The following is a 27,895-nucleotide window of genomic DNA, read 5'->3' as shown; positions in this document are numbered from 1 at the left end:
GATTGAAAATGATCATATTAAGAATACTTGATTGGGCAGTGCCTGTGGCTCAAAGGAGTAGGGTGCCATCTCCTTATACTGGAGGTAGTGGGTTCAAACCCAGCCCTAACCAAAAAAAAAAAAAGAAATCATACTAAGTAAGAAGTCTTTATTATATAAATCACAATTTTAACAAGAGTATAAATTAGATATAATTATATAATCAGGAAGATAGGATATTTATATCTAAGCATTATTCTGATATTGGGCAGTTTCAATACATTCACTATGATAAAAATTTAGAATGTTAAAAATACCTACATTTAGACTTCACAAAAATAAAGATAAGAATTCTGTTTGCCAACTCAGCAATTTACAAAGATTTACATAAAATTTCCACAAACTTATCTCAGAAACAGAGCAATGTTACAATTTCATTTTCTATGAACATGACCTGTGAAATACTAGTGATTTTGACTTATATAATATTGTTTGAGGCAATTTACATAGGAAGTATAATCAAGATTCATAATTGCACAAATTTGAAAGGCCTTACATGTATCATCACAAATTACACTGCTGTCATAGCTCACAAAGTAGTAATTGTAGTATTTTATAAACTGTTTACTGTCTAGGATTGCAAGCTGTTTAGCTAACCCATATAAACTTTCTGGCTGCAAATCTTTGATTCCATAAGATTGGGTCAGGATATACTCCAGCTTCCAGTTGGACTTGCCCTGTAGATTTGCCTCAGTCAAGTTCAAGTAGTACTGCAACATATCCTGTAATTAAAAACAGTAACAAAGCCTGATTTATTTTTGGCAAATGCAGCATTGTAAAACAATAAGAGTCCATACTAAGATTTATGTGACATGCTTAATTCAAAATTGTAGTCATTAAAAATGAAGCAGGTGCTGGGTGTGGTGGTTCACACCTGTAATCCTAGCACTCTAGGAGACGGAGGAGGGTGGATTGCCTGAGCTCACAGAAAAGTTTCAATATGTTTACAAATCCTCAAATATGGTGCTATTTAATGAAATCTTCATCTAAATACATGTGAAATCCTTAGAAGGACAAAATTAGTCTCCCAAAGGCTAATGTCACCAGCCCACACTTAAAAAGTTCTGACAAATATTCCAAGAGCAAATAAGAAGAAGGCCATCTTGGATTTCAATATAAAATCCATCTCATGAAGCTGTGCTGAGCAACATTCAACTGAACTATGAAACCTGCAATGACATGCATCAATATGGGTCAACTCGGAAATCTGCTAACTTACCAGCAATTTATAATTATAAGGATCGTACTGATATAGTCTGACACCAGGATTATTGGTCTGCTTTTCTTTAACGTTCTTCACCGGTGTAACAGCAGGAGCCACAAACAAAGAATTTACTGGACTTCCTGAAAAAAACATATGCACATAAAGACACTTTTTTAAAAAACTGAATTTAACTATATTAATAATATAAACAAGTTCCAGATTACGAAATTAACAGACATAGCTAAATGACGTGCCATCCCTGATGTATTCTTACAACTATAAAGAAATAATTTTGAGAATATAGGGGGATTTGTATTATTGATACACAAGAAGTCATTGGCCATTGGTCATTGTTTGGCAGGCCCAGGCTGGGTTGGAACCCTCCAGCCCCAGTGTATGTGACCGGTGCCCTGGCCACTGGCCTTTAATGAAACTTTTAATGTACTGAATCAGCAAACGCCCTAGATATTCACTGCCTTGCTCTTGCCTCTTGGACTGGGGAGATGCAAACAGAACATCAAATTACCTTGTGTATCCGAAAGAACCATGATGCTGTCTCTGTGAGTGTGTCCATAAAACTGTCCTGCGATAACATCACTGTATTTTCTAAAAATATTTATCAGTTTCTCATTATAGGCTTCTCTAATTGCCGTGGTGTTCTTTACTTGAGGCAAATACCCCACTGGGACGTGAGCTATGATGTACACCTGGAGAGAGACACACAAGGAGGACAGGTGAGAATATCCATCATAACTAAATGACATTTGGATAGCGGAGATGGAAAGTCCAGTAATTCAAATTTAGAAAATAAATATGCCATCTCTCTTATTTTTGACCAGAAACAGAGACAAAATTATGAAGCTATTAAGGTCACAATATTTGTACTTATCTCATTCATACTACACTGGAGATAGAAGGTAACTAGGACCCTAGTCACAATTTTTTTAATTGGCCTCTTTTTATCTCAGTTGGTGTCTATTAATCCTAAAAGCAGTAAAAGCGAAGCACAAAAAAAAAAAAAAAAAAAAGGAACAGAAGAGATGAGCCATAAGGTGTTTCATGTGAAACAGCTTCAAATTATTTTATTATTAATATCTGACTCCACCCCAAGCTTAATAAATATACAATTTAGTCCTCTGTTTGTCCCCTGAGGGTTTTGGTCTCTGGGATATACCTGCTCTTTGTTTTGCTGAGAGCTGTTCAGTGTACTTTCCAGCCATTCAAACTGATTTGCTGGGTCAGTCTTGTCCAGGGTCATGATATTTGGGCTGTAGTACAAGATTGTATTTAGGCTGATAATCCTAAGGTTCGGAATAGCTGCCACTTTCTGAGAATAAAAGCCACCTACAAAAACAATTTGAAACACATTTTAGAAAAACACAAACGCGTGTATGCAGATATTGTGAAAGTAACTCCTAAGGCCGACAACCCAGTCGGGAAGCTCACATTCATTCCCCGCCGTGTAGTCTGCAGGTGTGAGGTTGGACAGGTAAGTTTGTGAACTCATCCTAGGAAAAGCACGACATAGCTCATCACTGCCGACATCACTACGGTCAAAGTACTTCCTCAAAGTACTTCCTTTGGGAAGCTATGCACCAACAGGAGCACCTACCTTCACAGCAAACTTGGAATGCTTTCTAAAACGACCGTCAGAGTTGTTGTTGTACATGGCCTGACAGTGGAGTTCACAAACTCATCCTGGAAAATGTGCTACATACCTCAGTGCTCAATATCATTATAGTCATCAGATATCTGTACAGGTGACAGTAGTGGGATTCGGCAATGAGGTATGTGGCATTTTTTCTAGGATGAGCTCACGACCTTAATCGTCCAACCATGCTGTCATCAGATAAGAATCAGATTTAACAGATAGTGAAAATATACTTTGTTCCAGGGCCAATATTGGCACTTTTACATATTGAAGTAACAGTAGTTGTATTGAATATACAGATGAAAAGATAATTAAATGCTTCAGTAGTAAGCAATGAGGCTGAATTTTATAAAAAAAAGAAAAAATCAATCCCTATTTTTAAATGACTGAAGAGTTAAGATGGGAAAGATTGTGAAATAGAAAACTCAAAGAATGAGAACACACGTGGATTTTGCTGGAGACCACTGAAAAAGGGAAGATCAGCTAGACCAGAGCTGCTGAGATCTTCCTGGAGAAGAGCCTGGGCGGCATCCCTGCACTCCCACTATGAGCCAGTGTGGAGGGGACACCCTGGGGCCCACTGCAAGGACACTTTCAGAGCTGGTCATTGAGATCTTGGCCTGGCTTTTGTTGTTCTGAGCCACTCAGTATCCTTGGCCTTCAATCATGGCTGGTCACTGCCTCTTTATTCTCTTTCATTATTCCTCGTGATCATAATACCTTATGATTTTTACTGTAATAGTAGTAGGGCAGATAGGTTTGAATTCACTGGAAGTTATTTTTGAAAAGCTGCCGTTTAGGTCCCAGTAGTAGGAGATAAGAACAATTTTCACTGGAGGCTGTGGGATGACAGAATGCGAGGTTTTCATGTAGAGCATTCCTGCTCCAAATCACTTCTGTGTTTAAGAGTTTCACAGACAGGCTTTTAAGACTTTCAACTTCAATATTGTCTTCCAGGGTTTGATGATACCATTGGAACGGACATAAATGGGAAAGTCATACTGCCTTGTCTTAGGGCCAGCTCTCCACTTATCATCTTTCCGCTACCTGCCCTTCTCTGCTTTAAGCTGAGCCTCCTTAGAATTAAGTGTCGCTTCAGGAATCTCGATCATTCTTTGTGGCTCTTCCTTCAACTGTCACAAACTCTCTGTGTGTTTTGCAGGTTTCAGCGTGCAGGACCAATGACACTCCCCAAGATTCATCAGGACCATGGCCTGATTATAAGATAGCAGATCTCAAATTCATACTGTGATTTGCTGAGTGCTAGCAAAGACAGCAAAAACAAGAAAACAGTGGCAAAGCCAAAACTTTGAGAAAAATAGGGAAAGAGAAACTTTGAACTGAGAGAAATCCAGCCATTCGCTTTGTGTTTGTCTCAAAAATTTAAAAACGCCGAAGTCTTAGTTTAACCGCTGAGTACCTCAGTTAACATTATGAAGGGTCAGGGATTTCCGTAATGATGGTTGAGAGCCACTGGAGCAGGGAACCCAGACATTACCCAGGGAAGGCCTCACTGGGCACTGATTAACCATTACTTTTCTAAGCACCTCAAAGTCCTGGGTAAAGGCTTGGTTATCCCCACTCTACCAGCACTTTATGTTATACCGTTGTGCTCCTCAGTGCAAAGTGAGTGGCCATTCTCTCTTCTCAATCAGTTTTCCTAACAGAAACAATATGCTTTTATTTACATTCGAATCCAAAGTTTAGTTTTTGCTTCCCATGGGACACACAGCCCTGATGGAGAGTGAAGGAGAGCTCCCTACAAGATATACAGGTTGATGACATGTGTCATGGGCAGTGTCGCTGCTGCTCAACTGTCCCTCCTGAACTGGTGTACACACAAGCAAACGCTGAAGAGTTCAGTCTCAACAACGTGGTTAAAAATGAAAGCAAAAGAAGGATAACGAAGTCTCTTGCTTACCCGCCCTCAGAGTACGAAGCGCTTCTTCAGCCAGCCACGGTTTCCAGAGGTTTGCTACCGCATTGTACACGTCATTGGTGTCGACAGGCAGTTGATCCTGTCCGTAAATGACAAAATTCACCACTGAAACTTTACAGGCATACAGGTTAGTTAACATAAACTTTACTCGAACGCTGGCTGTTATGAGAGGCATCTGGAGATGTAAGGGTGAACACTGGGTGGATTTAGTCTTTAAGCAATTTACAACTTAGTTGATGAGTGCAGGATAAACATGAATGAACTATGAGACAATGAACTATGAACTATGGTGCTGGGCGCTACCACAGGGGTCCTGCAGGTGAAGAATTAGGAACAATCAAGTATGGCCCAGAAAATCAGCATAAAAGGTGAAGAGAACATTTGAACCAGGCCTTCAACAATGCCTTTCTCCATCTAATAAGAAAGAGCATCCGAACAAAAGCAATGGTGCAGACAGGAACACTGATAGAGTCATGCAGTCATCGGTATAGACAGAAGGGGGTGCCAAAGCACAGCCAGGGTGTGCCCTAAGTTGCTCCTGAGAGGGACACTAAAGGCAGGCTTCAGCCTGAACTACAGGGCCTGATGTAGCCTGCACAGGGAATGGGAAAAAGGCATGACTTTAGAATTTATAAAGTCCTCTGAAATGTCAAAACTGTTATAAAGGCTCGGTGCCAGAGCTGGCAGGTTCAAATCCAGCCCAGGCCTGCCAAAAAACAATGACAATTACAACCAAAAAGTAGCCAGGTGTTGTGGTGGGTGCCTGTAGTCCCAGCTACCTGGCAGGCTAAGGCAAGAGAATCACTTAAGCCCAAGAGTTGGAGATTGCTGTGAGCTGTGACACTACAGCACTCTAATGAGGGCAACAAAGTGAGACTCTATCTCAAAAATAAAAGAAAAACAAAACTGTTACAAAGTTTCTTAACTCCTTGAATGAAGATTTACAACCACATGCTTTGGGTTTGCACAAGTCTTTTTATGGCAGCCTACATCAACGTGTTCTGATTTTTAAATAACACATCATAAGCATAAAACATTACTTCTACTATCATAAACTATCTTTAAGGTACTTCAATCATCCTAAGCTCTAGATAAAAAAATAAGCAAGAATTTAAAAAAGCAAACACTGAATAAAAACCTGGAAATAGGAAATAAGATAATCATTTATGAAATAGGATAATCATTTCTTTTTTTAAAAAGCTGTATTTAAAACCTGAAGCCCCCTTCTGTGAAATAGGATAATCATTTCTTTTTTTAAAAAGCTGTATTTAAAACCTGAAGCCCCCTTCTGTGAAATAGGATAATCGTTTCTTTTTTAAAAAAGCTGTATTTAAAACCTGAAGCCCCCTTCTGTGAAATAGGATAATCGTTTCTTTTTTTAAAAACTGTATTTAAAACCTGAAGCCCCCTTCTGTACTTTCCTTATTTCCTTCTGTAATTGATAAGATACGCCTATTTCTGAGAGGAGTTTCCTTGCCAGTATTCATCAAAACACTTAGTTACTTTTCAAGATTATGCCCACATTAGTTCTTACGACATATGCCCAATACTCAAAAAGATAGATACATTCGGGGCAAGTAATAACCAAATGGCTTCAATTAGTTGGAACTGACTACTCAAAATATACTCACAGCTCATATCATAGACCAGGGTTACATGACTAAGGATTATACAACAGCTGAGCCCATCTGGATTCAGATTAAAAATTGGTAAGATCGTCATTGTTGTCATCACCATTATCATTAATCTTCATAATGAAAAGTCACAAAGTCTTGGCTCTTTGTTTACTGTGGGATGGACGCCAAAGTATAGCATGGTGATGCAGAATCTTAAAATGACATAAAAATCACTCTAGACTTTCTTCTCTGTGTTAAATATGAAAAATAAGCACCAAAGAAGTTAAGCCACTTACTTATTCAGGCATAGTTGGACAGTCTCAGAGCTGGATCTAAGTCCATGATCACTCCCTTATCCAACTGTCCACTGCACCATGTGCCTCTCAATCTTTTTGGCTATAACATGACCACTGCTGAGAAATCAGGCGTAATGGGAAATGACCCTCTCATAAACTTGGTGGCACCAGTCTGGCCAGTGTAGGAGTAAATGGGGACCCTGGCCCAGATGGCTTCCATGGGTGGCAACAGGAAGGAATACCTGGGCTGCCCACACTAATAGCTACTTCTGGTGTAGGGTGGGGACTCACATCTGTGCGCATATGTTTACAGACCTATGGTGCATGTACATGGCGCATAAAGGGAAAAACAGCACTTATCAAATGTATTTGTTCCTAATGTTCTCAAACTTAGATCTCAAATATCAACGTCTGGGAGAAGTTATTGTGCAGCTTTCACGTTACACTTGACATTCCCAAAACTGTGTAGTGGAAGGATGGCAGTAAACTAGTAGAAAGGAGATTTTCTAATAAACGATTATAAGGTAGAAAAAGAAAAAAGTTAACTATTAAAGGTACACAGACTGCCCAATTTACTCTGGCTGTATGTATAACAGGATATGTTATAGAAGTGAGATGGTATCTGTATGTTTGGAATACTGTAAGATTTAACTCTGGCTGTATGTATAACAGGATATGTTATAGAAGTGAGATGGTATCTGTATGTTTGGAATACTGTAAGATTTGACTTGGCAAAAAGAAGACAGATAAAGGTAAAATGAAATAAACCCTTAAAGGAATCAGAAAAGTATATCCTCTATCACTTCTTAATGGTACAATAAGCAGCAACCCACTTACTGAGGGCTTTCTATGTCCCAATTATTATTGCTCCTAGTTACAAATGAGTGACCTACGGATCAGAGTTAATAAGTGAATCACCCAAGTTGGCCAACCTGTCAGAAACAGGGCAGGTTTGGATTTATGTTCCAGTGACTATGATTGTAAACCCCACAAGTTTTCCACTATCCCAGTTTGCCTGTCACATAAGGAAATATAAACAATGTGGATAACTTGAGGGTCCCGGAGCTCGTTTGTCCTCCAGCTCTGCACTGTGTGGTCTAACATCTCAACAGGAACACTTGACCATTGTTTGAGAGGTTTACTCATGAAGACTCACCTGAAGATGCTAGTATAACTTTCCAAAATCACTGAATTCAGGTTAGTGTAGCTAAAATAATCAAAACCCCCCTTTGATCATCCTTTTGATGTGAGATGGAAAAAGATATTCCAAGCAAAGAGAAAAACGTGGACAAAGAGAGGCATAAAAGTAATTATTATGTTTGGAAAATGTTAAGTATATCAAGCAAGAAGAAGGGATTTAATGAAAGTGTGCTGGTGTAACTGAATGCAGGTCTGGGGGGAAAGATCTGGAACAGGGGCCCTTCCATTAAGCAATTAGGAACACTTAGACAAACACTTAACATTTCTGGACCTCAGTTTTCTCATCTATAAAATGAAAAGTTGGTGTACACCAGGGATCAGCAAACTTTTTTATAAAGGGTAAGAGAATATAATTTTTAAACCTATAGGCCATATAGTTTCCATTGCACCTACTCTACCCTGTCATTGTCACACAAAAGCTGCCGATACAATATGGAATGAATGGAAATATAGCTATGTTCCAATAAAACTTTATTTATAAAACAGCCAGCAGGTTGAATGTGAATCACAGGCAACAGTTTATCAAGCCTTAATAAACAACAATGTCTGGGACTGCTCGAACATACACGAATCTAAGATTCTATGGTACTATAGCAGGCCCCTGTAACCAGGACTGGTATTTGCCTTTCATACATAGGTTTTTGTTAACTAACCACTCTACATGGAGCCAGGGCAACATTAGGCATTAAATATTCTGAATACTCTCTGCCTTCAATCATATCTTAATTAGATAAGCAGAACTTGAACAGGGACCTCCTCTGTTGGCCCTTATGGCAGTTTGTTAAGTTGTTGCTTTAATCACAATCTAGCTTAGATCAGAGTATACAAATCTTGATACGTCTGACAGAAATTATAAAAATATAAATGTTTGTCAACATTGACCTTCCTTGCATAACCCTGTCATAGCAATGCAAATGAATAAGAACATTATTGAAAAGAAAGAGGAAACTGAAAAAGATTATGAAGGAAAACAGGAAATAATAACCTACAAACTGAGTAATTTCTGAAAACTCAGTAGTGAGTTTTTTTTATGAATTATTAAAAGAATCTTTTTAGGCAAGACATTGTGGCTCACACCTATAATCCTAGCACTCTGGAGGCTGAGGTGGGAGGATTGCTTGTGCTCAGGAATTTGAGACCAGCCTGAGCAAGAATGAACCCCATATCTACTAAAATTAAGGAGGTGTTGTGGCACAGGGAGTCTTCACTTTCCTGAATGGCTAACATCAACCCCACAGTCTACCTACCTCCAGGAGACCCATTACTACACCTTAGCAAGGGCTGTTGTTAAATCTTGAGATACTGATAAGAAAAATCCTTTAAGCACTTCTGGAAGCTGATGTCAAATTTACCTCTGGCCAGTAGTCATGATTGCCGAGTGCAGGGAAAACCTGGAGATTTGGGAAGAGGCTCTGAATGGTGGTTGTCAGATTGGTAAGCACATTTATAACAATTTCTGTTGAGAGTTCAGTTACCGGAACATGAGGTGGGCTATCCCTGAAGAAAAGACAGAATCACAAAGAACAAAATCAGTTTTCATAAAAGGCACTAACCTTATGCCTTATACCTGACTCTACCTATCATTAGAGACTTTCACTTAAAAATGGCAGATAACAGCTAAACAGTTCATATCCTAGTCTTTACCTGCTTCTTCCCACAGAAAATCCTATCAAACAGATAATTAACACAAATGTAATACAGAAAGTACACTGGAAATCCCAGTCCATTTCACTGCCAGACTGAAAATGTATGAGAGGAAAAAAAAAAAAAAAAGAAAGAAAGAAAAAAACTAAAACAAACAAACAAAAAAACCTATAGTACTTAAAGGCACAGATTCTAGAGCAAAACTGCCTGTATTCAAATTCTCATTTGGCCAATTACTAGCTGCATACATTTAGGTAAGTTACTTAGATACTCAAGGCCTTCATTTTATCATCTGTAAAGTCAGAATAATAATAAGTATGTGCCTATTGTACAGATTAAGTAAGTTACCATGTATAAATAAATTAAAACAGTGGTCAGCACAAAGTAAACATTCTGCAAGTATTAGCCATGGCCATGATTCCAGCTGCAAGAAGCACAGGCCTCTTTATTATGATGCGTGGAACTAGTTACACCACCTGAGGATGATGCTTTACAATATTAAAGTGGGTTAACTCCCACTGTTACCTTTGCCTTTAAATCGAGACCTATTTGGTGTATAACATAAACACTTTAAGCCATTGGTACCAATCTCTTGTCTACGGATTACTCTCTTTGTTAACACTAACACTTCCCTAAAGCCTAATACCGGGACTTCTAAAACTGTTCTTGTCTCTAATAATGTTGATTAATTTGGCCTGGTATTTTTAACCCAAATATCTCTTGTGACACATAATAAATCTTCTTTGGGAATTCAGAATTCCAGTGAAGCCAAGGATCCCTTGGATAAGTACTGAGTAACTGTTAATAATTATGTTTCCATAGTCACTTACCCTGTCCATATCATGAAAGATGCTTTTTGTCCTGAATTTTTAATAAAGTCAAATGCTGACAAAATCAGTTGATATGGAGAATCACACAGAACATCTCCAAAAGGGCCAGGATTGGAGGCATTTGCACCTTTGGAGGAAGAACACACTTTGGTGTGGTCGTCCGTGATGTGGTAAGTAGGGTCTAAGTGTAAGTCTGTCACATGCCAAAATTGTCCTGTTGAGAAGGAAGAAAATGATGATAGATCTGCTTTTATGACTTTGCAGTTCTCATACAAATATTGACAATGAGACTAGAGACAGATGTGCCCTGCTAAGATGGAAGAAAGCCTTAGTAATTTAAATGTTCATATGCCTGGAGTTCATGCAGCTCTTCCCTGTGAGAAAATGTGAATTCAAAGAACAGTAGGATTTGCTACTTAGGTGTGTCAGAACTGATGAGCTCAGAACTAGCAAGACAACCCAACAAAGTACGTGATGAAGATGGGCTTGCATAATAATCTAATATGGAGGTCCTCTCCCAGGAGGTGGATGATTATATCATCTTGTGTTTTATAGCACATCTCCTGGAAGAATTTAAGCTTGTATAAATTGTTTAGCTTTTTCTTGTAGAAAATTGGCATAGAAATATATAGTTTGTTAGGGCTTCACAGGAGTGGACTGCAGAAAAGGCACTATATATCACTCCATTTCTTATACAACCTTCCTTGCCTCTCAACATAAATCGAAAGAACATAAACCTTTAATACTAGTTTTAAGCCAAAAATAAAAATTCCCAGTGGTTCCTAAAAGTTACTTAGCAGGAGTCACCATAAACAGGAAAAATTAACAGACTCATTTTTATGTATTATATTGTATTTTATATTTATTTACGTATCAACACATAGAGAAATGTTTTGTAAAAATTTTATAAAGAATATTTTGTAAATAAAGGTACATATATTTAGCTACAATTTTCCAATTTCCCTAGGTATGTATGTATGGCAACCTTTGGGACACCCTCTTTATGAAGTATTTACCATGTATCAGGAACTCTGATAAGCATTTTAAATATACTAGATCATTTCATTCTCAGAACTACTCTCTGAAATAGGAATCAGGGTTCTCATTTTAGAGTTGAGAAACTAATGCCAGATCAATTAGGAAATTTGCTCAAATATACACAGCTAATAAATCTAAACACCCCCCCCCCACTTGGAAGGGCCCCCAACTTCGCTTAGACATAATTTACAGACATAGTCAATGATTTTGCTGCCTTCTCATAAACCATTTTATTTAATATTGAGTTTTTTTCACGCTTTGACTTTGGGGGTTCACTCTGATTATGACTAGCTTACACCATTACACACGTCAGAAGTGGCAAATCATCAAGACATACTACACCAGAAGCATTGCAAAAATAAGTAGAATGCAAACTTTTATCTATACAAAGTTGATAAAATTGGGGAAAAACCATAATAACCTGAAAATGGTTGATTTGTTCAGGTGGAAAAAGTGAGTCTCTTTGGTTGTTGTTTCTCTCCAACACTGTCATGTAATAATTCTATAACACATTTAAGTTAACAAATAAAAAACGGTGCACAAAAGAGTCAGAAAAAAAGTAGACTTAAAATAGTCTTTATGGCCAATGACTTAGCACTTAGTCACCATTTGAAAATCTCTGCCAAGAGTGGCCGGATACAGTGGCTCACACCTATAATTCTAGCACTCTGGAAGGCTGAAGTAGGCAGATTGCTTGAGCTCAGGACCAATCTGAGCAAAAGTGAGATCCCATCTCTACTAAACATAGAAAAACTAGCTGGGCATCATGGTGGGCACCTATAGTCTCAGCTACTCAGGAGGCTATGGCAAGAGTTTGAAGTTGGTAACTGTGACCTATGACACCACCACACTCTACACAGGGTGACAAAATGAGACTCTGTCTTAAAAAAACCAAAAATTAAAAAGAAATCTGCAAAGAGTAATTTATTTTATTCCACAATATAGAAAATATTTATTTTCAGCTTAGAGAAACTTCTCTAGCCCACAATGTAGGGACGGCCAATAGCTGAGAATCGTCCTAGATCTGCAGTCCCCAACCCCTGGGCTGTGGAGGGGTACCAGACCGGAGGCCTGTTAAGAACTGGGCTGCACAGCAGGAGGTGGCAGGTGAGAGAAGTTTCATCTGTATTTAGAGCCCCTCCCCCTCACGCACATAGGAACCTAAGCTCCGCCTCCTGTCAGATGAGTGACAGCATTAGATTCTGAAAAACAACTCAGAAGGGAGGGGATCAGTGAAAGACAGCATTTGATATGTGCACAACCCCTGCTCCAAACTGGGACTGAAAGGGGTGGAGGTTGTGCCCTCATTATGAGAATCTAATGCCTGATGACACGAGGTGGAGGCAAGGCGGTGATGCTAGCTAGCACTGGGGAGTGGCTGCAAATACAGATTATCATTAGAAGTTTGGCTGCACAGAGACCACAAGAAATCAGCTGCTTGCAGACTCATCAAAACCATCCCTTCCTCACCCCAGTCTGTGGAAAATTTTTCTTCCATAAAACTGGTCCATGGTACCAAAAATGTTGGGGACTGCTGCCCTGGAAGATGCCTTTCCTCGGGCTGTAAGTAGATAATGCAACTCATTTTAATGTAATCAGGATTTTTTTGTTTGTTTTGTGGAATGTTATGGTATAGTGAACTGCACAGGCCAGCCTGTAACCAGCTCCAGGAGTAAAAACACCTTGTCACAGTTCTCTCATGTTTCCAGTTCCCTGGGCAGTAAGATGAGCTGACCAGGACTTTGTAATTTTCTTTTTCACTGATCCCCCCTTCTGAGTTATTTTTCAGAAATGGTGGGCCCTCCTTGCATTGAGAAGATGATCACAGGGCCTTCCACTCCCCCATAGCTCAGTGAAGTCAAGATAAGCAGCATTTCGCCACAAATCCTCCTCCAGGCCCTGCTGAGCAACCCACTCCCACCACCCGCATGCGCACAGGATGAAAAGAATGACTGATACTGCCCCCTAGCTCTTTATACTATGAAAATCCCCACCCAGCGGGGGCTTAGCCATCACCTTTGACCATGGGATGTACGTGCCAGTAGGACTTCTCACTGTCCTGGCGTCCCTCCCACTTCACCCCAAACATGTGTCGATGCCGACTCACTTCAGGCTCTACTCATTTCATCTCTAGAAAAAAATCCTGCCTGTCCCTATCAGTCGGAGAGGGGGATTTGAGGCAGTCCTCCCATCTCCCTGTGCTGTCCTCCACCATAAATTACCTTTTTTCCTTAGCAATCCTTATCTCAGTAATTGGCTTTCTGTATGGCAGGCGACTGCGTCTCTGGGGAGAAAACCCTTTATGGGTTTGTTAATAAGCACAGGGCAGCTGTTGAGAGTAGAGACTGCTGAACCAGACTGGTTGGCTTCCAGTCCAAGCTGTATGACCTACTAACCTCGCTGCGTGATCTTGACCAGTTTCATTTGTACAGTGGGAATAAGAGTAGCGCCTAACGTCAGGGGTAAGTGACTTAGAAGAATTAAAATCCTTAGAAAGTGTGTGGCACCAAATAAGCTCAGTGTTAGTTTTACCGTTACTGTTCTTTAACTCTAAATCTTGAATTTGAAATTCCCTATTTCTAAGTAATACTTAAAATTCATTAGCACTTACATGTTTAGTACTGTTTTTTATGCTTTACATGTGCTAACTTGTAAGTGTTTTCATTTTACAGATAAGGAGCTGAAGGGCACAGAGATTAAGCTCGAGTCGCATATATCATCTGCAACAGGGCTAAAATATGAATTGAGGAAGTCTGGCAACCCGAGTATTGCCCTCAGCTGTTTACACTGCCTCTGTGTGTGTTGACATTCAAATAGCCTCAGTCCCACTTGCCTCACGTGGAAACAGATGACAACTTCCACAAACAAGTTACTGTGAAGATTAAGAAATTAGATTATAGGCCCGGGCGTAGTGGCTCACTCCTGCAAGCCTAGCACTCTGAGAGGCCAAAACAGATGGATTACCTTAGTTTAAGAGTTGGAGACCAGCCTCAGCAAGAGCAAGACCCTGTCTCTACCAAAAATAGAAAAACTAGCCTGGCATTATGGCAGGCACCTATAGTCCTAGCTACTCAAGAGGCTGAGACAAGAGGATCACTTGAGCCCAGGAGTTTGATGTTGCTATTATGATGCCACAGCACCTCCCTAGGACAAAAGAGTGAGACTCTGTCTCAAAAAAAATAAAATAAAATAAAACAGTTCGATTGTAATCCATTTTTAGCCACAACTTGTACTGTATTAAAGGCATATCCCTCTGATGTAATCTAATACTTGTATTCATGTATCCCCAGCATCTAGAATACACCTCACTTGCAACAGGCCTTCAACACATATTCTTTGACTATGTTGCTGCTCACCTAGGTTGTCTGCCTGCTTCCCAAGAGGAAACCAATAATCTAAGACAGCAGGGTTTACAGCAAGAAAGAGTTTATTCCTCACAGTAGAAAGAGTTTCTCAAATCTGCCTTCCTGAGAATTTTGGAGACAGGGTTTTTAAATAATGACATTTAGGTAAAGGCAAGTTTCAACATTTCCTCAATGAGGAACAATGAGTCAGTAATGAAAGCTTACCTGGAACCAGTCTTGCCAGACTTCCAGTCTAAAGCTCTTTCTACTACATAGAATTGCCAGACAGAAAAATGAGGAGGTAATTATTTAGGTTCACTGAAAGGTATCTTTAAATAGAAGCCAAGACCAGAGCGTGGACAGGTTCTTAACTGGGATTTATGAATGAACCTCAGGAGGCCTCACTTCCTACCTCTAATGGAATTGTATACAAAATCCTATACCCGCGTGTGTGTGTGTGCACATGTTCGTGTTTCCAAGGCCACTAACCTGGCCTGTGGCAGAACCCACATTCCAATCCAGGTTCCCTGGTTCAGAGTCCAGAGTTCTTTTCACTACATCACAATTACTTTCTTGTTACTGCAGACCACAAATTTCCAGAAATCTGTGGGTGCAGGTGTGTGTGTGTTCAACACATCTAGATGAAATTTTAGCAGAAAATCTTTAAGTCAAAGAAAATATTCTCATTTATCCTAAAGGGCCTATGAAGCACGGTTCAGATGTGAGGATGTACGTTTGTTGTTTATATAGGTGTTTGTTAATTTGTTTACCATGTCGGTTCCTGCGTACCAAACACTCCAGCAGGTCCCAGCCTACTACATCTAAAGAACTTCACACACATGAAGCTTCTTGGGGTTGTTGTCCCCTGAGTCCCAGGATTTGACAGGGAAGAAAGCAGAGACTAGAAATTTAAACGCACAAACAAGCCAAGCAAGGCCAGGCCTGCTGGATGTTGAAAAGGCATTTGGGGCTGGAAGGAGGGGGTGGGAATGGTCAAATCAAGTGGCAAACATGTGGAATACCACACACAGTGTGAACCCTCTAAGTGGTCAGTCAGCTCTTCAAGACTTTGAACTCTGGTTACCACTTCCTGCCCTCTCCACTAGGAGGCGATTGAACCTACCAAAAAACGAGTGTGGAGATTCACGTAGCCCCCCCCAAAAGTGTTCATTGAGAGGGTGGCGCCTGGGGCTCAAGGAGTAGGATGTCGGCCCCATATACCGAGGGTGGTGGGTTCAAACCCGGCCCCGGCCAAACTGCAACAAAAAAATACCCGGGCGTTGTGGCGGGCGCCTGTAGTCCCAGCTACTTGGGAGACTGAGGCAAGAGAATCGCCTAAGCCCATATGTTGGAGGTTGCTGTGAGCCGTGATGTTACAGCACTCTATCCAGGGCAATAAAGTGAAAACAAACAAACAAACAAAAAAGAAAAAACCAAAACAAACAAACAAACAAAAAGTGTTCATGGAGTGCCTCAGCTGTCAGATCCTCAAATCCAAAAGGTGAATTTGCCACTGGTTGGCCTCATGCAACCTGAGCAATTTAATCTCAAAATAGTCATGAGTTAAAGGAAAACAACTCCAGCTTAAATAAACACAGAAACCAGCACACATCAACATTTTGGGGCAGTATCTCGGTATGACTGACATATGCCACAGTTGGGACACCAGTGGTTTCAGCCTGCCTGACAGCTGAATAATAAAGACTTGGCATTCGGAGTAAAAGAAGACATTTGCCTAGACCCAGAGCATGCGGGAAGTCCTGTGAGAGGTTTCAGCACTGAACGCTCCTGTGTCTCAGGGACAGCTCCCCCCAAACAAAACAGCTCTCCGCTTCTCTCATTTTATTTTTCCTCTAACAGAGCAATTATTTTTAAAGGAAGTCAGGGAGGTGGGAGCACCTTGATTTTTAAAACTGAGGGCTCAGATGGCATTGTACAGTCCGTCAAATATTTACCTATTCTGAGCCAGGGATTTTTAGCGTCTGTCAAAATCACCTGGAGAGTTTGCACAACGTTCTTCCGAGTTTTAGATTCACGGGTCCGGGGCGGGGCTGAGTATCTGCAATTCTAACAGGCTTAGGTGCTGCTGAGCTGCTGTGAGTGCCAGGCTCCACTTTGAGAACCACCGCTGTAAAGAGGTTCTGGGTTTGTGTGTCCCGCCCGCAGGGAGCCAAGTGGGTCGTCAGATGGAATGAAGACCCGATGAGGTCTATGGTAGACCAAGGGGTGTGCAGCACTAAGGGTGTTTTCGCTCTGTGGTTGGGGGACGGCAGAAAAAGCCCCTCAGTAAAGGAGGACAGACGATGTCCCTAGTGGGACTGAAACTGACACGCCTGAAGTGAAAAGGAAACTCGCGGTCGCGCTCGGCTCCGGGTAGATCCCGGGCAGCTGGGTGACATCCAGCTCCCAGCTTCCTTGTCCCGTGAAACCTTCAGCTTTTCCTACCGTCCCCGCAGAGCAGAACACCGGGCGCAGGGTGTAAACAAATGTCCCGCGGGCGGAAGCCCGCCTTCCGAGCGCCACAACCCGCGCGGGCGTTTCCCCAGCACAGGGGCCACCCGGTCCTCGGTCTCTCCGGTCCCTCGCGCTCCCGGAGCCCAGCAGCCCGCCGGCCACGGGCCTAGTTGGCCGGGCCGCGGCCGGGACGCGCCGCGATCGCCGCACACTTTCCCCAATTTCGCGCGGACGCTGCTGCCCAGCACCCCCAGCCTCTGCCGGGAGGTCAAGGTCGCGAAAGACTCACCCACCGCCGGAGGGCGCCCCCAGCCGCTGGGCTCCAGGGGCAGCGCGAGGCTGGGGCGGCCGCAGCAGGCAGACAGCAGACAGCAGACCAGCGCAACCAGCGGCACCATGGCGAGCCGGAGCGCCCAGGGGTTCGGGCGGTCCCGCGGTGCGCTGGGACTGTCAGGCCCGCGGGGCGGGGAGGAGACGGAAAAGCGACGTGGGGTGGACGCCCAGCCTATCACCGGCGAGGGCGGGCGCGGCGCGAGCCTGCTCGCGGGACCTGGGCTGCTACATAGCGACCGTCAGCCTTCTGTTTCTTAGCGTCTGTAACCGGCCTGGGAAGGAATGTTCCTGGGCCAACCCCATCAGATCACCTTTCCTAACCCCCCGGGCCCTAAATTTAGTAGGGTTCTTCAGCGGGAAGTGATGCAGAGAACGCTCAGGTGTCAGGATCTGGACAAGACCGGCAGAAATTTGGGATAGCGCAGCGGACCGCCCTCTGTAGACTCAGGACCAGCAGCATCAGCACCACTTGGGAACTCTGAAATGCAAATACCCGGGCCCCACACCGGATCTATTGAATTAGAAACTGGGGCTGGAGCCCAGCAATTTGTGTTTTCACAAGGCTTGATGGTAGGGTGACCAGATTTTAACATTTGTAAAGCGGGACAACATGGCCGGGGGCGGGGCGGGGACAAGACAGGGCAGAGCCCGACAACAATGCAAACTTTGATAAGCAGTTCTCCATAATCACTTCTCAACAATTGTTTGTTATTATTACAGTTTAACATTATAAAATTAACAAAAATAATATAAAACTCATATTCTAGCAAAATAGCCACATGGCAGCGGAAAACCGTATATTCCCTTCCTGTTCTCCGGCCAGTTCGTGCATTCTTTCCAAAAATCAGGACTTTTTTAAAACTCCGCTGGACGCGGGACAAATTGTTAAAAAGCGGGACGTCTGGTCACCCTACTTGATGGTGATGTTTGCGAACCAAGTATTGGTTTTGTTGTTTTATAATTAAGTTAGAATATGTCTTAGAATCCTGCTCCCTGCATTCTAGAGATATGCGGAAATCATTGAGGCGGTTGATTTTACTCTTCCAAGTAATATTTGCAGGTACTTAGAATGGCAAAGAAGTCCACATCCCCAAACTGCATTGGGTGTTATGTTCTGTGTTCCTCTTAACATTTACTAGAATGCTGATGTCTCATTAAGAAAAATAATTTAAATTTATAAGGCGTGGAACTCCTTTGGAGAAGAAAGTATCTTCCAAAATTACTAACCTTGTAAAAGATGTTGTACGGCGTTATTTGCTTCCCATCGAAGAAACCCCTGTTTGTATCTTGTGTAATTTAAGGGAAGTATGTCTCATAAAAGCGACTTTGAAAGGAGAATCAAGGAGCCTCTATTTCTGTTTCAAGTCTTGCCAGGGCTGTCCAAGTCCTGCCTTAGCTTTGGGGTGATTCAAATGAGTGACAAGATCCAAAGTGCATCCCAGGGGTGGATGAAAAGGTCTTTGGAGTTTCTCTCTCTCCAACTTACAGAGGATGGGAGGAAATGGAACAGGAAAATATTGGCGAGCTAGTGAGAGAGAACTACTTTAAGGATAGCAAAATAACAAACGTCCAGTCCAAACGTTTTAAAGATAAGAAAAGGACACACTGCAGAAATAGCTATTTTCACTTCATTTTTTTCAGCTTCAGTACACTTTGAAAGTATATATAGTGAGACCAAGATGGAGGCCAGGGCTGACAGGACCCAGCTGGTCTGGGTAGTTTAGTTCTAAGTGACATTTACCTCATGTGTCCCAGTCTTCTTGTTTTGTAAATTCAGCTTTAACCGGAAAGAGTAAACCTTGAGTAGTTTAGGACAATTGATTTAGGAGATTAACTTTTGAATTAAAAATGTTGTTTGTGTCATGGGTTATGTCAATTATTGTTTATTATGGGTCCTGGGTTATGGCAATTACTGTCATCAAAGATATTTATTGTTAAGACAAGGGTTAGTACTAGTTCTTGCTTTTAACTTTTATATATAAAACTGTGGGGTAGTGGCTATGGCTCAGAAGGGTAGGGTGCCAGCCCCATATGCTGGAGGTGGCAGGTTCAAACCCAACCCCGGCAAAAAAAAAAAAAAACTGTGATTTTGTAGCTGTTCTGGCTGCTGCCTGGAGTTTCAGTTACCCAGGAGACTGAGGCAAGAGTAAGGTGACCAGATTTTAACATTGGTAAAGTGGGACACCCCTGGGGGGGTGGGGGCGGTGCGGGACGGGGCAGGGCGGGCCTGACAACAATGCAAACTTTGATAAGCAGTTCTCGATAATCACTTCTCAACAATTATTTGTTATTATTACAGTTTAACATTATAACATTAACAAAAATAATATAAAACTCATATCCTGGCGAAATAGCCACATGGCAGCCGAAAATCGTATATTCCCTTACTGTTCTTCCCCTATTTGTGCATTCTTTCCAAAAATCGGAACTTTTTTAAAACGCCGCAGGACAAATTGTTAAAAATCAGGACTGTCCAGCCAAAAGCAGGACGTCTGGTCATCCTAAGCAAGCGGATTGTGCAAACCCAAGAGTTTAGGTTGCTGTGAGTTACAATGACTCCATAGCACTGTACCCAGGGCAACAGAGTCAGACTGTCTCAACCAAAAAACCAAAAACTGTGATTTTGGAAATGGAAGAGCAGAACAGTCTTGGAGCAGCTACTCTCACTGTTCTTCCCAACGTTCTCCAGAATTGCTGGCCTTCTGACAAAGTTTGGTAGACCTATTGGCTGGCAGTGACAGGTGGCCAGACTCTCTTTGTCCTGTAGCAACTTTACTGGAAGTAAATTGTGAAACAGTTTTTCAGTAAGTAATCATAAAATGAGGCATACAAACTTTGAAACCTTAAAAAATTTGCAATCCTAAAAGAACAATACAGTGTATTAAAATCAATGGATAGAAATACGATCCTCCTTTCTACTCACCGTGCTATTATTTTATTTCATACCTACTCTTTTAAAGTTTAAAAGGTACAAAATTACAGAGCCCCAACATCTCTGTAGCTAAACCTCAATGCTTGGCATGGATTTGTAGATTTTAATGTACATGGACATGTATATCATTAGGACTATGCATAGGTGGGTGAGAGAAAATGTCTATAAGATAGGGCAGCAGCTTCACCCAACAGCCATAGTCCAGTTTATATCCTTGAGATCTTAGACTTTACAAGATGTTCTTTTTGGGCCTGTTGGTAAAATTGCCTTTGGTCTCAAAACCTTTTTCCTAACCTTGACAATTAAAAAAAATAAAAATGAAAAAGGCAAAAAGGCAAACCAGTTAGCATGTTGACAGATTACTGTGTGAGATAGAATTTAGTTTGAAGAAAAATGATTTGCAACTTCTGTGTAGAAATTTAGGAAACAATGATGGTGCCCGTAGCTCAGTGGGTAGGGCACAGGCCACATACAAGGCTGGTGGATTTGAGCCCAGCCTGAGCCAGCTAAAACAACAATGACAACTGCAAAAAAATAGAAAAAATAGCCAGGCATTGTGGCGGGCACCTGTAGTCCCAGCTACTTGGGAGGCTGAGGCAAGAGAATTGCCTAACCCCAGGAGTTGGAGGTTGCTGTGAACTGTAACACTACAGCACTCTGCAGAGGGTGACATGGTGAGACTCTGTCTCAAAAAGTATATAAAAAAGAAAAGAAAAGAATTCCTAGTTTCTGGTAGAGATAGTGTTTTTTTTTGGGGGGGGGGGAGTTTGTTTGTTTGTCTTTTTGAGACAGAGTCTCAATCTCTTGCCTCAGCCTCCCAAGTAGCTGGGACCACAGGTGCCCACCACAACGCCCAGCTATTTTTTGTTTGTTTGTTTAGCAGGCTTACAATGCCCATCTCTTAAAAAAAAAAAAAAAAAGGGAAGTTCCCTCATACTTTAGCTATAAGTTAGTTGGACTTTAAGTTATAAAAATTTACTGAAATCACTGTGTAAATTAAAAATGAATACAATATTACATAGCCCTTGGCACCAAAGCTATCAGAAGAAAAGATTTCCTAAGGAATGATAGTGAAAATAAAATCTTGCATTTTTGTTTCAAAAGAAAAGTTAGCTGAAATATTACTTCTGGAGAGGAAATAAAAGAAAAATTGCAAGGATTGCTATTCTCAGTATTATCGACTAGTCATGAGATCTTAGACTCACAAGTGTAACCTACAGTTTCCTCTTTGGTAAAGTAAAAACAGTTATCTGCCTTTTTGCTTCTCATTGTGAAACTGAGAGAACATATAAATGTTACTTGTAAATAATGAAAAACACAATAATATCTGCTTGTACTTCACTAATGCACACCCTCGGTGGTTACAGAAAGATACCTGCTTTGGTTTGGTTGACTCAGTCACCACCTCCTTCCTCCCCAAAAAGGAATTAAATGCTTTTATGTACAATACTCTATTTTGCTCTGTTGTTGACTTAGTTCAACTTAATTTAGTTGTTTAACAAGACGTCTTTATAATTCAGGACAAAATTCATTCGCTTTTTTTCAATAAGAAACTTTGATTATATGACATTATTATATTTACGTTTTATTAAAACGTTTTGATGGGCATCATTTGGCTTTATCACACTATCTGTTTCAAATAATGAAGTCATTTCTGTAGCCCAACCCACTATCATAGGGCTTCTTCAAGTCCTGGCCAAATGAATGTAATCATTATAGAATCTCTATGGAAGACTCAACCAAAACTGTGGCCTTTCCACGTTTCTTAAGACTTTTGCTTTTTTATTTTCTCTTTTTTAATATAAATTTGTATTTTAAACAAGGTGCTAACTTTTTTAGCCTTACTTTATGCCAGGAGATTGGCTTTTTTTTTTTTTTTTTTTGCTGGGGCTGGGTTTGAACCAGCTACCTCTGGCATATGGGGCTGACGCTCTACCCCTTTGAGCCACAGGCACCACCTGAGACTGGCTATTTTATTTGAAATTCTATCACATACAATTCCTAGCCAGGTTAGTAATACTAAAAAAGACAACAAAATTTCCTTTGTAAGATTTTTATTCCAATTTGATTTGCATTCCAAAAATATTACAAAATGTATTCAGTTCAATTTCTATAAAAAAGGTGACACATTTTTAAAGTGAAATATAAAATGATGATTTTGCAAATTAAAATTGGGCTAGTTACTTGGAGTAACAAGTTCTTAAATCACTATTTTCCACCTCTGCACTTAGGATTACCTTCTAATGAGTGATTAGCTGTGCTATAACAGCACAATAGAGCTGATACTTGAGTAAACAGGACAACTGAAGAGCTCTCCATCCCCATACCAGGAAGTTCTCTACGCCTTCTCGTAGTGGCGGACAGCAACCACATCACCAAAAGTAAGAGTCTGAAAGATTCAAAAGATAATTAAGTCTTTTTACAAAGGAACACTGGTAGCTGAATTTTAAAGATTATTTCATGTATGATCTAAATCTGATGTAAAAGATGACTTTTAGAGCCATTAAATACAGCATAGCCTTGGATCGGCACCACCCATAGCTCAGTGGCTTGGGCACCAGCCACATACGCCGGAGCTGGCAGGTTGGAATCCAGGCCAGGCCTGCCAAACAACGACAACTACAAACAAAAAATAGCTGGGCACTGTGGCAGGCACCTGTAGTTCCAGCTACTTGGGAGGCTGAGGCAAGAGATCTCTCTTAAGCCCAAGAGTTTGAGGTTGCTGTGAGTTGTGATGTCACAGCACTCTACCCAGGGCTATAGCTTGAGACTCTGTCTCAAAAAAAAAAAAAAAAAAAAATTTCAATACTGCAAAGGCTCTTATTTTTTTTTTTAAAAGAAACTCATATTTTTTTGATCAATAATATGATAGAGTAGTTCATGTCTCTAAAATAAGAATGAAGCCAAAACTGAAATAAACAATCTAGATTGACATCAAAAGATATTTAGTCTTTTTTTTTTTTTTTTTTTTTGAGACGGAGCCTCAAGCTATCCCTCTGGGTAGAGTGCCATAGCATCACAGCTCATAGCAACCTCCAACTCCTGGGCTCAAGCGAGTCTCCTGCCTCCGCCTCCCAAGTAGCTGGGACTACAGGCGCCCACCACAACTCCTGGCCATTTTTTGGTTGCAGCTATCATTGTTCATTGTTGTTTGGCAGGCCCGGGCTGGGGATTCGAACCCGCCACCTTAGGTGTATGTGGCTGGCGCCTTAGCCGCTTAAGCCACAGGTGCCAAGTCAAGATTTTTAGTCTTAAATTATCAGGTAATTGAGCAAATTGGTGTGAGGAAGGAAGTATCTACATTGTTGCCTCAGCTATCTGCTTTGAAAGTGAATGAAGTTTATAAAACAGACTTTCAAATAAGATTTCACTTCATATTAGAGATAAATTTTGAGTAGTCTTTAGAAAATTGAATCTTTTGAGCTAATGGGACTTACGACAACTTGCTCTAAAATCAACAGGAAGACATAAATGTATAAGTATTTTCATTGCTTTGGCTATCACGTTTTCCCCCACGTGAACCCAGGGGGTAGGTGAGTCAGATGTGGAACGTCAACTCTGTTACTTCAATCACAAGTTGAACTTGAAGGTGACCATGGTGATACTCAGCAATGAGCTATGTAGCACATTTCCTCGGAGAAGTTTATGAACTTAATCGTCTGACCTAGTCAGGCCACAGTTGAGCTATTTTCTGTATTCAAGAAAAAAAAGAAAATGTAGGTAAAAGTGTAAAGGAGAACTTCAGATTGAATGTGTTAGAAATGAATTATTTCTTGTGTTGATTATTGAAGAAAAAGGTGGGCGAATATCAAGTAGCATGAAAGGGAAACTATCCCTTGGCTCTCCACCTCACTTCCACAGGAGCCTGAGTGCCTCAGTCTAGAATAGCTCTGATTGCAACAGTCAAGGAAACTATGCAAGGAAAAAGAAACAATAGTTGATTTTCTTAAATAACAACTAAGTCTTGTCTGCAGAATAGGTAAAGTAATCTACCACCCCATGAATGAATGAATAAGCCTACTTGACTATCAATATTATTAAAATACCATTAGTCAGTTGCTTAAAAAGTGTCTGAGGAAGGCTTGGTCAAGGCATGACTCTCCAGTTTGTGATACCCCTCCATCATTAGAGAAATTGATTGTAAATTATTTTATAATTTTTACATGTTTCCCTAGTATGAAATATATATATTTTAAAGGCATCTTAGGTATGCAACAAAAAGACTGGGAAAAAGTAATATTAAGATGGTTCTCTCTGATAAGAAATTAAAGGGGTTTTTTTGCTATACTTTTTTATTATATTATAAATTATCTGCACCAAACTTGTGTAATTCTCATAAACCAAAATGTAAATGGTTTAAAGATCTTTCACTTATTATAGTATCTATGGAATTTTTTTATGATTCAGTAAGCTTAATGTTCAATAGTAGCAATCATCTTTATATAATTTAAGGACTATTGGCTTTATATTTAAATTTAATTTGAATGCTAGACATTTGCAGTTATGCTACAAAAATTCTTCTTTTGACACAGTTTTAAGTAAATCAATGGCAGCTTGTTTTAAAAACTAGAATACCAGCTGGAGCAAGAATGAGACCCCATCTCTAAAAACAGCTGGGTGTGGGTGTTGCCTGTGGCTCAAGGAGTAGGGCGCTGGGCCCAGATACCGGGGTGGCAGGTTCAAGCCCGGCCCTGGCCAAAACTGCAAAAAAAAAGCAACTGTGTGTTGGGGCAGTACCTGTAGTCCCAGCTACTTGGGAGACAAGAGGATGTTTAAGTTTAAGAGTTCGAGGCTGCTGTGAGCTGCAAAGTCAGAGCACTCTATCTGTAAAGTGAGAATCTGTCTCAGAAAATGAAAAAACAAAAACAAATAAATTTTTAAAAGCTACACTAAGAATCTTTCTTTTTTTTGCAAAGAAGTTGAACTGAGGAAAACAATTAACTAGGATCTTTTTATTCTGTTTTTATACTTTTTTTTTTTTGAGATAGAGTCTCACTTTGTTGCCGTCAGTAGCGTAGCATGGCATCATAGCTTACAACAGCCTCAAACTCTTGGGCTAAAGTGGTTCTCTTGACTCAGCCTCCCAAGTAGCTGGTACCCCCACAACACCTGGCTATTTTAGGGGTAAAGTCTTACTCTGGCTCAGGCTAGTCTTGAACCTGTGAGCTCAGGCAATCCACCTGCCCTGGCCTCATGGAGTGCTAGGGTTACACACGTGAGCCACCGTGCCCAGCCTACACATGCTTTTTAAAGAGCCTTGCTAATGACATGTTGTTAAAGAAGGAGGGAAAAAAGAAGAGAAAAAAGAAAGGAGGAAGCAAGGGAGAGAGGAAGGGAGGGGAAAGAAAGAAGGAGGAGGGAGAAAGAGGGAGGGAGAAAAGGAGGGAGGGAGAAGGGGAGGAGGAGAAGTAGGGAGGGAGAGAAGGGGGGAGGGCGAGGGAGGAGAAGGAGAGACGGAAGAGAAGGAGGGGGAGGGAGGGAGGGAGCAAAACAGAAGGCTTTAGGAAGGGTTGAAGAGGGGTAAAAAGCAGGAAAGAACGGAGAAATGTCATTACTTACCATAACCATTTTGCCGTCCTTAATTTCTCTTACAAAATTTGTTTCTTTGCCATCCCATTTCTGTACATGAACAAGTTTGTCTCCATCCAGGCTAACAACAGACTGAGACCAACAAGAAAATTCAGAATAAGTACTAGCCAGACTTCTGATATCAAAAACAAATAACATGACTTTTGACAGAGTTGTATAATTGAATAAAATATGACCAACTAATTATCCTATGAGACCACATCTTCTATGACTTCTGGATTTATTATGTAAATTCTGATAATTCAGAATTTGATTGAAATGTGTATAGCTACATGCAAAATTCCTATATTATAAATAAAAATCCTAAACTAGTCCTTTCTGACTGCTCACTTCTCTGGTTTAAACAAAGCCAGAGGCAAACTGTCTAGTTAGTCGATCTGACACAACCAGAGGTGTTAAAGTACAATCTTTCTTTGAAGCAAACATTATGAAATACTTTCTGAAAGATACGTTTGATACAAAGTGTGAAAAAATATACCGTAAGCAACAAATACAATCACGGTTTGAGCTACACAAGGAGTCTCCTTCGCTCAGCACATTACAAACACATACGCTCACTAGAATGCTAAATTGACTGTGGTGTCCTCCCTGAATTGAAATACTGAAAACATTCACCACTTCCCAACACCTACTGAAAATCTCCATCCTTTATTCCTGCCTCCCCAACCTCATGCCTGGAAAGAAACAGCTTCTCACCTTACAGTTTCTGTCGTCTGCGGTGGTTTCATCAAACTCTTCTCCCAGATGGAAACTAATCTCTGTGTTCTTGAATGTGCTTTGAGTCCTGATCACCACTTTGTCGCCTTCCTGACTGATGATCACTGTTGGTTTGGTCACATTTCCCACCTGCCTGGTGGCAAAGCCCACACCTAAAGTAGCAAAGAGCAACAGCGCAATCAGCAGCAATTTCTAAGAGTCCGCAAAGCCAGCCATCTGCTTGCTGATCCTGGAATCCGCATTCTAAACCGCAAGTTTCATTAGAGCACAATTAGCCCATGGGTCATGAGATGCAACTCCTGAGCTCAAATAATAAGTGGATGCAGAAAAAAATAAAAGAGTCACCGAAACTTCAAATTCTCACAGAATATAAACACTCCAATATTTGGTCCTGGACAAAAATGCAGGCAAATGCCTTGTTAAACCTCCATTCAGCAGAAAATGCATAGCCTGGCGTCTTATTAGGATAATATAATAATCTCTCTTTGTCTCTGGCTGACCTAATGGGTAAAGAAAGGAATCTTCACGAATCTGAAGGTGCAGATTAAGAAGAGAACAGTGAATCTTATTGTTACGTACCTAGAGCCTTCATGTACTCATCAAAGTTCTGGCTGTCCGTCAGCTTCCAGGTAGCACAGAAAGCCTCCACCATCCTTGCCTTTCCCCCCTTTGGAGACAAGAGCCAAGATCTGGTCTTAGAGCCACAACAGTCCAGAAGACCCTTTGCACCTCGACAGCAGCTCCTGCCTTCTTATTTGGAAGGAGGTCAGGCAAAAAGCCAATGATGTGAATTGTAAACACACCATCTCACCAATGCCCCTCTTTCCAGGAGGCTGTCAGAGGGAGGGCGGGGGCAGGGGGGCTCCGGGAAGGCCCCAATCCTCTCTGTGATTGGCTCAGGCCACTGGGTTAGCAGAGTAGGTCGAGCTCCTCCCAATCCTCACACAGCAGCCCTTATTTATGCCTGAGAAAGCTCTGCAGGGATTCAATGGGGCTGGAGGCAGGGAACGGAAAAATGAGAGAGGGTCTTTCAGGTTCAGGGAGAAAAAACTTGGCAGAGGAAATCTCA

The 27,895-nt window shown here is 41.1% G+C and overlaps 2 protein-coding genes across 2 annotated transcripts; both read right to left on the bottom strand.

Annotated features, from left to right (window-relative positions):
- Positions 1-252: 252 nt before the first annotated feature.
- On the bottom strand, positions 253-17,677 carry SMPDL3A (sphingomyelin phosphodiesterase acid like 3A). Its single transcript, XM_003781843.3, has 8 exons — positions 17,545-17,677; positions 10,420-10,633; positions 9,298-9,442; positions 4,816-4,912; positions 2,418-2,587; positions 1,770-1,950; positions 1,259-1,383; positions 253-761 (listed from the first exon to the last, which is right to left on the bottom strand). Exons 1-8 carry the CDS (start codon positions 17,651-17,653, stop codon positions 444-446), a joined length of 1,359 nt encoding a protein of 452 aa, XP_003781891.1. The 5' UTR covers positions 17,654-17,677; the 3' UTR covers positions 253-443.
- Positions 17,678-22,554: 4,877 nt separating this feature from the next.
- On the bottom strand, positions 22,555-27,545 carry FABP7 (fatty acid binding protein 7). Its single transcript, XM_003781640.3, has 4 exons — positions 27,406-27,545; positions 26,806-26,978; positions 26,080-26,181; positions 22,555-22,909 (listed from the first exon to the last, which is right to left on the bottom strand). The coding sequence occupies exons 1-4, from the start codon at positions 27,476-27,478 to the stop codon at positions 22,859-22,861; spliced, it is 399 nt and encodes a 132-aa protein (XP_003781688.1). The 5' UTR covers positions 27,479-27,545; the 3' UTR covers positions 22,555-22,858.
- Between the last annotated feature and the right edge of the window lie 350 nt (positions 27,546-27,895).

Source organism: Otolemur garnettii, unplaced genomic scaffold, assembly GCF_000181295.1.
Source record: "Otolemur garnettii isolate 467f Iridium unplaced genomic scaffold, OtoGar3 scaffold00002, whole genome shotgun sequence".
NCBI lineage: Eukaryota > Metazoa > Chordata > Mammalia > Primates > Galagidae > Otolemur > Otolemur garnettii.
This window is presented reverse-complemented; position numbering and strand designations above follow the sequence as displayed.

Bases quoted from the DNA above. Each gene is read 5' to 3' on its own strand.
- SMPDL3A (XM_003781843.3), bottom strand. From the start codon at position 17,653: ATGGTGCCGCTGGTTGCGCTGGTCTGCTGTCTGCTGTCTGCCTGCTGC. The intron at 9,443-10,419 runs GTAAGTGACTAT...TCTTTTCTTCAG, and splicing joins TCTTTCATGATATGGACAGG to GGATAGCCCACCTCATGTTC. The intron at 2,588-4,815 runs GTAAGCAAGAGA...TTGTTTTTGTAG, and splicing joins GCTTCGTACTCTGAGGGCGG to GTGGCTTTTATTCTCAGAAA.
- FABP7 (XM_003781640.3), bottom strand. From the start codon at position 27,478: ATGGTGGAGGCTTTCTGTGCTACCTGGAAGCTGACGGACAGCCAGAAC. The intron at 26,979-27,405 runs GTACGTAACAAT...TTGCTACTTTAG, and splicing joins TGAGTACATGAAGGCTCTAG to GTGTGGGCTTTGCCACCAGG. The intron at 26,182-26,805 runs GTGAGAAGCTGT...TGTTGGTCTCAG, and splicing joins CAGACGACAGAAACTGTAAG to TCTGTTGTTAGCCTGGATGG.